This window comes from Taurulus bubalis (genome assembly GCF_910589615.1).
Source record: "Taurulus bubalis genome assembly, chromosome: 4".
NCBI classification, from domain to species: Eukaryota; Metazoa; Chordata; class Actinopteri; order Perciformes; family Cottidae; genus Taurulus; species Taurulus bubalis.
Genome location: NC_136592.1, coordinates 23,061,253 through 23,071,294, shown reverse-complemented (window position 1 = coordinate 23,071,294; position 10,042 = coordinate 23,061,253). Strand labels below are relative to the sequence as shown.

Below are 10,042 nucleotides of genomic sequence, written 5' to 3'. Positions count from 1 at the left end.
ATGACATTTGACAAAAAACTTAATGGTAAGATATTTCAGTCACTGTATTCATTTGCGGTCGACTTTGAGTGAATCTCTTTGGAAGTAAGGGGTAGATGGATTGTGAGCAGTTTTGCTCCAGGGACATTTTCCCCCATAGTTCAAGAAGATTACCTTTTTGGATGTGTGCTCCATTAAGCAGCTCCCCAAATCAGAAAACTACTCAGAAAACTTTGTAGAGTTGCTATTGTTTACTGTCCACTAAAATGAGAGCCTAATGGACGACAGATGACGACTATCTCTTCCTCAGCAGGGAAACAGTGAGTGAAACACAAAATACATGATTCAAATGGTTTAAGATAAAGTTGAATGTACTAGATAGATAGATAGATAGATAGATAGATAGATAGATAGATAGATAGATAGATAGATAGATAGATAGATGGAAAATTGTTTGTGGCAGCAGTTACATAGTAAACATCAAAATATTAAGTATGGGAAATACTCAATAGATAGAATACAATAAAATAGAGCAGAACATATTCATTTAATAAAATTAAATAATAAATAAAATGCAAGTATATACAGTGAATTAGAAGTATATACAGTGAAAGTGGCGCTAGGGTTATTGATGATTCAATTGAGGGAGCATCTAGCCAGAGGTGATTTATTATGATATTTATTATTATTATTACAATTTTAAAGAATAGTTTATAAGTCGACTATCAAAACCACTAGTAGACTCTATTCAAATCCATCATATTATATTATTACATTAAATATAATAAACATTAATTAATTAATGATGGAAACTGTATTGCTTTCCCGATGCAACTAATGGGGGGCTGAGACCAAAGGGCTGTGCGGAAGCGTCCGGAGGCTGCATGAAGCACGGGCTTGCAGTCGGGCACTGCTGTTGAGGCAATGCGTGATATGCGAAGCAGTGGCAGTGCCTCCCGCTCTATCAGCCAGAAAGCAGATGAGATGTTACTGCAGTCAAACACTCAGAGAAGCTTGCTTGGTTTCGTCCAATCAGATTGCTGCTCATTTGTAAACAGCCTCCCTGAGCCGAGGTGGGTCCCACCTACACCAGTCAACTCCTGTTCCATTTGAGACCTTTTTGACAATAATTGATCATTGTTATGAGGGGAGGGGGATATCTTCTACAAATAAACAGTAGTTTATATTCTGCAAAGAAGTTGACTACTTTTTGTGAGTAGTGACTACTAAAATGCAGCAGTCATGCATGCCCCAGGATGTATACAGAGTGAAACTTGCAGTCAGCTATTCATACGGTGCACTATCTACCTATCTACCTGCATAATGAGGCAGAGATGCACCCCTCATACCAAATGAGTGTCCACTGTGTGCTTTGGATCAGGGAATGTTTATTGGGTACACCTGTACAGTCTATGCAATCCAATATAACAGTTCTGCCATAACGTATACTTTTATGATGCCTATCATGTTCAGGGTTTTCTTTTTTAGACTCTCATAGAGGTGTTGATTTAAACGCATGTTTTATACATGCATTTCCCCCTCAAATTAAAACCAAGCTCAAAATATTTTACAACATATAATTGAGTTTACACATTTCTAACAATGTCAACAAAAACTCTACATAATGAGCACCAATAAAGATAGCATCATTTCACGGCATTTTCTTGTTAGTGAAACGCAGGAGGTCAATTAGGGCAACCAGGGGGTTTTGTCTTGAAACTACAGTATTTATTCAAATCAATTCTGTATCATTACTTAGTGAGTATGATCATATGATATTGCGTTTATCAGTCGGTCCAGTATGCTATTACTGGATAATTAATCCTGCAGAAAAACAAAAGATCAACCCCAGTAAACAGGTATATCATGCAATAGGTTCTGTTCCAGACATCAAGTAAACCAAAATCATATTATTTGGCTACGACAACAAAATCACTCAGCCTGCATCATCTCAAAACAGAGAGAAGATGTCTCTTTACAAATTGACCTGACATTGAAACCCAGTGTCTCCCAGAGAGGTCAACAAAACACATTTCAAAGTGGGTAGCTCACCGAGAGAGCCTTTGCTATTTGTGTTCAATCAACTGTTTATGAACCAGCCCTTCAGAAGCCTCAGTGACACTGTAGGATCAGATGATTGTGATAAGTTGTTATGAATAGCTGATGTTTTTGTTTGTTTTTAACTCAAAATAAAGAAACCCAAACCCCTCTAAACAACCAGAGATGTGTTGCTGCGCCGCAGTGTGAATAGTATGGTGTCTGTAGCCTGCAGTTGTGGTGATGGTGGGGGTAGTGGCAGAGGAGAGGGTGGGGTGGTTGGAATCAGTGACATGCTTCAAGGCCAGTGTAAGATTAAAGACCAGGGCTGTCATGACTCTGATCATATATTCACAAAAGATACCCTGTGAAGAACACATCTTTAAAGAAGGCTGGCTGAAAATAAGACCACTACTTGTGAATATTTGTGGCAGCCCATTATAGATATCATATAAATGGTCCATTACTGAGTAAGGAGATTACACCCCAGAGAGTTTTTTTAGTTACCCTGTTCATTTTATGTTTGCTCTCTTTTTTTTTGGCACAATCCTGTGAGCAGCTGCCTCCAGTGGCACGAGTCTGTCCTCTGATGTTTTATGTTTGGTTTGGTTTGGTTTAAGCCAGGAGAGCCTTTCTTTTTTTTTAATCGAAAGAATCACACCAACAACATGGCATAGAACTCAAAGCACTGATAAAAGAAATAAAAAAAAACAGCCTTGGGCATGATGTGCAACCATGAGCATTTGTGCAGAAATGAAAAATGTCAATAGTGCTTCCTTCCATAGTATTGCTTATTTCACTGGCACATAACACTAGCATGTGACTCATGAACATAAATTCACTGCACACAGTACAGTAAACCGAATAATGATTAATATAACTTTCATCTTTGGTTTGCTTCACTTGGTGTGGCCTTGGGTTCTTTTTAATAGTCATGGCACAGTAGAAAAATGTAATAGCTTGCTATTCTGCATGTCCTTTAAATAAAATGTTTCTATAATGGATTCTCATTCATATATATATATATATATATATATATATATATATACACACACACACACACACATATATACTTACACACATATACATACACACACACACGGTACCATTTTGTATCTTTTTGTAGAGTCTAAGAAAACACCCTCATAGGATTACAGAACCTGATAGGGGACATAAATGTGCTGTGCTGCTGAGAAGTATTAATGCAATAATCAAGTGTTTCAGGTTGCTCTTAATTCAATTGTCCCTCTTAACATTTCCCAGCTATGTCAATCAATGTGCCTGCCTTGTCTTTAAAGCAACAGAGGAGTTATCCATTCCGGCACCATTAAAACATCAATGTCTCATTTCTGCTAAATGGCAGAGGAAAGATAATTGGCATGTGTGCATGCATATTAATTAACTGATAATGAGACGATAAAGCCCCCTCTCTATCTGTAGATGTGGAGCCACTAATCAATTGGCAATGAAATGGGGTAAAAACGTGCTTCTTTTATCCCTCTACTGAAATTAAAAACCTATTTAGTACCATGTTTTCCAACAAAGTGCTTTTCATTTATCTTCTCCAGCACATGATTCAATCATACTTTCCATTTGTATAATGGTAATATTTTCATGTAATTTCCCGCTGCCTCTGAGATGGGTATTTTTGATATGGCTTTGTAAAATAGCTATTCCATTCCAGATCCATTCACTAGCTGGTAATAAACTTACAACCTATATTTCAGATTAAATGTCTTCGGCAAATGGAGCCAGCCTCTGATGTCTCATAGTGATCTGGAAAGATCACTTCTGCTCCCTGGTGGCGGCAGAGAGAACTGCTTCAGTGTCCATGCCCCCTGGTGGACTGGAGAGTGCTTGAACATCATTGTAACCCAACTCTTGGCAGCATTTCATTATTTGCTGTGTAAAGCACTCCATGTCTCTGATATGCAGAGCAGACTATCTAGTCTGAGAGCTGCGAGGTATCCACAGCTGAAACATAAGCTGACTATCTTAAAGGGTTGCTGCTTTAGCCTGCAGCAGAATTGGAAGCGTTTGAAAGAGTGTGTTGTAACTATCAGCCCTGACCATAGGTGTGTGTGTGTGTGTGTGTGTGTGTGTGTGTGTGTGTGTGTGTGTGTGTGTGTGTGTGTGTGTGTGTGTGTGAGCGCTACAGAGGAGGAGGAGAGGAGAGCGAACATATAGGGACTGTGAAAACAAACAAAGGCGATGCAAGTACGCCGCAGGGGGCTTTAAAAAAGATCTAAACGTAGGCTAGAAAAGAATATAAAAGGCAACACAGGTACACAACAACACAACGCAGTATTTGAATCAGTGTATTTATCACAAAATAGTTTCTGCAATATCAACACAACAGCTGGAACTATTCCGGTGTGTGTGTGTGTGTGTGTGTGTGTGTGTGTGTGTGTGTGTGTGTGTGTGTGTGTGTGTGTGTGTGTGTGTCTGGCCCAGATGACATGGAGGTTGATGGACAGTAGTGCATCGTCGCCTCCTCCTGCCGACAGGCCCTCCTTCACCCCGGACAAGCCAATCTGTACACACAGCATCACAGACACATAGAGCCCATCTCAGTCACCACACAGACCATTTGTCATGTCAAATAGCCTCAGAGAGACATGGCGGTCAAGTTATAGAGGTGATTGTATCAAAGTGACCCCAATTCGATGGTCATAAATTGCTGGCTTTATTGTGAGGTACTATTATCTTGTTCCATTGATAGAATTGAAAACAATGAAAGGTCATAGTCAGCTGATAAGTAAATGTGGAAACCTTTTTCATGCAGATTATGAATAATATTGAAGAGTTTATATTGAGAATTGAGCATATTTCTTACTTTGAGAAGAGCTCAGACTGAGTTGTGAAGATGGCACTCAGCTGGAACTCTCCGTTTTTTCCTTCTGGTCTTTGTCTGTCCTTTCATTGGTTTCTTCTGTAGACGCCTCCTTTGTGGAAGTGGCTGTCTTCGGCCTCTCCTCTGGCTTTTCAGAAGGGTCCACCACTGTGGCGCCCCGGCTCGTGTTGCATCCCATGATTTGAGCGAAAATGTAAGAGTCTACAGTGCGTCGTTCAGCAGAGGAGTCCAGAGGCGTACAGAGTGTTAAAGCACTGGTCATAACCTTAAGACCTGTGGAAGTGTTGTGGGCGCAGGTGCCTTTGTTGTCTATGGCAACCTCAATACTTCCTGTTGAGTTTCGGCACCTAACTGTGTGTTGGTTTTATTTTACACCCGCCCTGCTTTTTTGTAATTACCTCCTAAGCAACATTGGTTGAGAATTAACTCGGTAGCATGCCAAAGTATGGTTACTGATAAACACTGAAGGGGATTGTATGTCATTTGCAGGGGAGCCTTGGTTACCAACAATGGATGTGCTGGGAGTTTTAGAATAAGGTCATAGGTATTTATAATTTTAGTTTATCACCAGTCAGGGCAGATCTTTATTTACAGGTCTGCTGGCTAAAACTGTCCTGTAGTGTAGATCATTAGTTCAGCTGATGCACAGCGCTGTATGGAGGTGGAGTTGAGTCAGATAACTGAATACCATATACATTTAATCAGAACATTACAATCTCTACTGTAAATTATGTTAGGGAGCCCCATGCAATTCTGTCATTAGGTTGGACTGTTCTGCCAAGAAAAAACTGTTTTATGGTTCTCATTAACTTTCTAAAAAAGGAAGCACAGCAGAGGGAGGCCATTACACTCCAAGTGGCAATTCAACAGAATCCAAACCGTCTTTGCTCATTTTATCGAAGAATAAAGATCATTATTTAATTGAGGAGGAACAATATCATAAAGAGGAGCAAATATGAGACATTTTGACAATTAAATGTGTGTTTATTGTTACATGTATCTTTATTTAACCTCTGAAAACTTGGGAAATGTCTCGTACTTCACTGTAAGATGAGTTCCCAGTGAGTGTCCAATGAAGGTTTCAAGTTCAAGTATTTGTTGAATACTGGGCTATGATTAGCTGACAAAGTAGTTGAGATGTTGGATGAAAATCCTGCTACATCGAGTCTAAAACGCAGATATAGTTTTGTCACTTCAGCAGATGAATGTGAAACAGCCTTCTGTCAAGGTGCTTCATTCTCCAAAGTGAAGGCCAAACATTTGATCGATGTCACAACAAGTGAAACCATTTTCACCGTTGGAGGCATGCTTTTATAAAAATGCAATATCCTTTTGATTTATCCATGATATTAAGGTTGCAATCAGTAATGTCTGAAGCTGATGAAAGCATTTTCATTCATGTTTTTAGTTTCTCAAATCTGTCTCCATACTTCAAGTAACATTGAATACAGTTTCATGTTGTCACCTCTGCACTTTCCTTCATTCTTGCAAATAATTAAAAAACAAACATGTTTCACCATGTCTTCAACAGTCTCAACATAGCTTATTTTTTTTACAATATGTATATTTATAAAAAAAAAAAAAGGGTTATAGGATAAAAACAGGAAAAGATACATAACACTGCTTTAAAGTGCCTTGCACTGAACTCTTACTGAAATCCCTCACTGAATGTAAATCTAGCCAGTTAGAATCAAATCAAGTGTTCATTAGACCATGGACACTGGTGAAGCTTGACACATGATTGTCCCCATGATGCTATAAGGGGAAGGAAAGTTACATTTAAAAATGCCGTTTAAAATGCCGTTTAAAATGCCGTTCTCAGGATGACCACAACCTTCTGCCATTGGCACTAGCTGAGGGTGAAGTGCTCTTTTTATGGACGGCGTGTGTCAGAAACAGTAAAGGAAGACAAATCTGCTCTGTGCTCCTCTAACACCTGACATTGTAACTACAGTCTCAGAAACAGGAGCAGAGTAAGACTACATGCTCATCTCTGCTCTAGTGCAGGTTAGGCTTTGTAACTTGAGATGGTTGGTCGTGGTCCCCGGCCCTTCTTGGCACGCGATCATTCACCACATTCCTTAGTCGCCTCTGCCAGGCTGACTGGCCATCCAAACGAAGCCTCTTCACTGAAGAACCATCTTCCCCCTCATCCCCTTCGTCCTTGTCCTTCTCTCCTCTATCCAATGATACCCCATAGCGCTGCTTGTTGGGGGACCGGCCCGTCCTGATCATGTTATTGATCTGACGCAGACACTGTGGAAACAGAAAGGATATTTGAAGCAATATTTAGCTCTTAATCACTCAATCATGATGTCATGAGTCATGATGCCATGCCCTTATGTACACATATAAGCAATATATATTATCTATACTGTGCCAAATTGTTTGATCACTAAAAAAGGTTTCCAATATTATGTCCTCAGACCTCTGGGGGGCTTGAGATGAACAAGTAGCAGAGCCCGGGTGTACTGGGGGAAGTGGTGTCTGTGTGGTAAGGTGAAATGTAGATGGGGTAGCTGCTGGACGGCTGCTGTCTGCGAGGAGATGCTTTCCACGGTCGGGGGTATGGAGTCAAAGGAGGAGTGTCCCCCTATAGAGGGACACAGCATGTGTTAGAAAATCCCATTTTAAGAGATGAAGTAATACTGTTACAACATTTTACATGTCCATTAATGGACTTTGGGATGTTTTTGTGTCTGTTATGTAGTTTGTCAAAATGTATCGAATTGAGATGTTTCACTTACTCCAGATGTTGAGGCGAACTGCTTGGCAAAGTGTTGCATCTTTGGTGTGTAGATTTGGTTGTAAAAGTAAATCAGATTGCCCCTCTCCTCCTGATGAGGTCCTGGATAATGTGTTGATGGCATGTTGGGTGTCGGAATACTGCCGCTGTGGTCTCCTTTATCTATAATCAACAATGTTATAAGTATCACTTCTCATTGTGGTATTACAGTACTTTGTCACCTCTTACATTATGACATACTGGAGGTACTAAATAATGAGTTATGTTGGTTAATGTATTGGTTTTATTTTGTATGCATTATAAAGTAATTGTGCTACGTATGTGTGGTGTACGTTGAGATGTGTTTCTTAATCTGTGTAAATCAGCTTGTATTACAGTATACTTCTGTGTCATACAGTCCCATATCAACACTATTTGTTTGTTTGTTTGTGTGTTTTATTCAGTCAATCATTACAATACAATATTCTGTATAATAAAAAACAGAAAGACTGAAAAGGTATAGGTAGAAGCAAAAAATGCTTATATATTCCGATCCTAAATTATTATTATTATCAATTAAATCAGATAATTCATTAGAAATAAAGAAAAAATAAAAAAAAATATATATATATATACATATATATATATACATATATATATATATACACACACACATACATATACACATTTCATTCACACTTGTAAACCTCAAAAATTGTTTTATAAATAATCCGTTTGAAAACCAAAAATGAGTTGACAGTTCTTACATCCATTTTAGCGTTGTTCCATAACTGAACTCCTACAATAGAAATACATCTTCTTTTAATCCCTTTTTTTTTTTAGCTTTTTGTACAATAAACTTACAAACATCTCTCAAATTATATTTACACTCATGTATTGAATCCCTGGGTATCGAGTGGAATTTTTTTGACATTTATTCTTACTAAATAGTTACTTACTGTTGTGATAAATGTCTATGTTTCTTCTGGACATCAGCACAGTTTTGCAGACCTGAGAACAGAACATGTCTGTATTCATAACTAGTGAACTAGTATATGTGTAAAACACATAATATGTTACTCACTATAGATCTGTCAATTTTTAATATTTAGTAACATGTTAAGTCACACATCTTATACACCGTAAACAACACAGTGAAGTTAATAACCTCACTGTGTTGTTTACGGGTCAAACATGTCAAGCAGGAATAATCTAAAAACTCAAAAACTTACACTTTGGTTGACAAGTGGCCGTGATTTGTAGCACTTCATTATACGTTTAAAGGGTATTTCCACCTTGGTAATCTGTAAAAGCAATGCCATAATTTGATAAGTGGTTATGTACTTTGAACAAGTGCCTTTCCTAGTAAAATATTACAATTCAGATGTATTAACTGGACCAGGACAACAGACATGTGTAAGGTAGTAAAAACAGTACTTTTAAAAACATGTTAATTTCTTGACCTCCAGTAATAATATACCCTTGACACAGACATCCTTGCATCTGTACTCGGTCAGCATGTTTACCAAATCAACAAATGACGATAAAAAGTGCTGCAACAACTCTGATCTATCACCTTAGCCATGATGTAGATGGCACACATAAGCAGTTGGTCCAGGTGACGGTCCACCATGAGGTCCATGCAGTGGACCAGAGAGTACTCAAAACAGGTCCAGATCTTCAGCTGCAGCTCATCAGAGACACTCAGTGTGGAACACAGCTCCCCCAGACGTTTGCCCATCAAGCTGTAAACCTAACCCAAAGAAGAACGCATGACCAGGCTAAACATCAACATCTCCAAATATTCTGAACAACCTCCCATGAGAAATTATTACATTCCCAAATTACATTGTGACAATGTTATTATAGATTAATATACTATAGTATATGGGATTTAATAGATAGTAGAAGTATAGTTTAGCCATTTGATCAGGTGGACATGAGCTAAACAAAGCAGAGGATACGATGTATGAGGTCACTAACTCGTGCATCATTTTCATAATTTTTAGCTTAAAAAATACAAAGATTAGCTGTCTTTTTTAAGTTGATAGAACATTCTGATTGTAATTGTGCCCTCAATTATCATCGCACTCTAGGAGAATGTTATGGTGTGGAAGATAAACTGACCTTGCGAGTAAACAGATGGAGGGAGTTGCTTCTCTGAGGCCTGTTTACAGCTGATGGGGAACGCTGTTGGTCAGCTGCTAAACTGTGATCAACTGGCAAAAACATTCAATCCATAATAAGAACAATGTAGCAACTTTACACTTGAGAAGTGTTTCAAATTGAGAAATGTATTAATGCAATTGAAATACAATTATGTGATCAAAGGGGAGCTTTAATACGCTGCATTTACTATACCTCCTGGTTGCTTTTTGTTAGGATGAAAGTCTGTTCTCTTGGGATCGTCAAGTTGTGTTGGAAGCATCACCTGCAATAACACAACG

At 38.6% G+C, this 10,042-nt stretch overlaps 1 protein-coding gene across 1 annotated transcript; it reads right to left on the bottom strand.

Moving 5' to 3' along the window:
- Positions 1 to 5,846: 5,846 nt before the first annotated feature.
- On the bottom strand, positions 5,847 to 10,042 carry LOC306735489 (retinoblastoma-like protein 2). The gene is made up of 8 exons (XM_079216961.1): positions 9,957 to 10,042; positions 9,723 to 9,814; positions 9,172 to 9,348; positions 8,828 to 8,899; positions 8,555 to 8,606; positions 7,618 to 7,778; positions 7,299 to 7,463; positions 5,847 to 7,126 (listed from the first exon to the last, which is right to left on the bottom strand). The coding sequence occupies exons 1-8, from the start codon at positions 10,021 to 10,023 to the stop codon at positions 6,869 to 6,871; spliced, it is 1,044 nt and encodes a 347-aa protein (XP_079073087.1). The 5' UTR covers positions 10,024 to 10,042; the 3' UTR covers positions 5,847 to 6,868.

Bases quoted from the DNA above. Each gene is read 5' to 3' on its own strand.
- LOC306735489 (XM_079216961.1), bottom strand. From the start codon at position 10,023: ATGCTTCCAACACAACTTGACGATCCCAAGAGAACAGACTTTCATCCT. The intron at 9,815-9,956 runs GTATAGTAAATG...TGTTTTTGCCAG, and splicing joins TAACAAAAAGCAACCAGGAG to TTGATCACAGTTTAGCAGCT. The intron at 7,127-7,298 runs GTCTGAGGACAT...CTGTTTCCACAG, and splicing joins TCATCTCAAGCCCCCCAGAG to TGTCTGCGTCAGATCAATAA.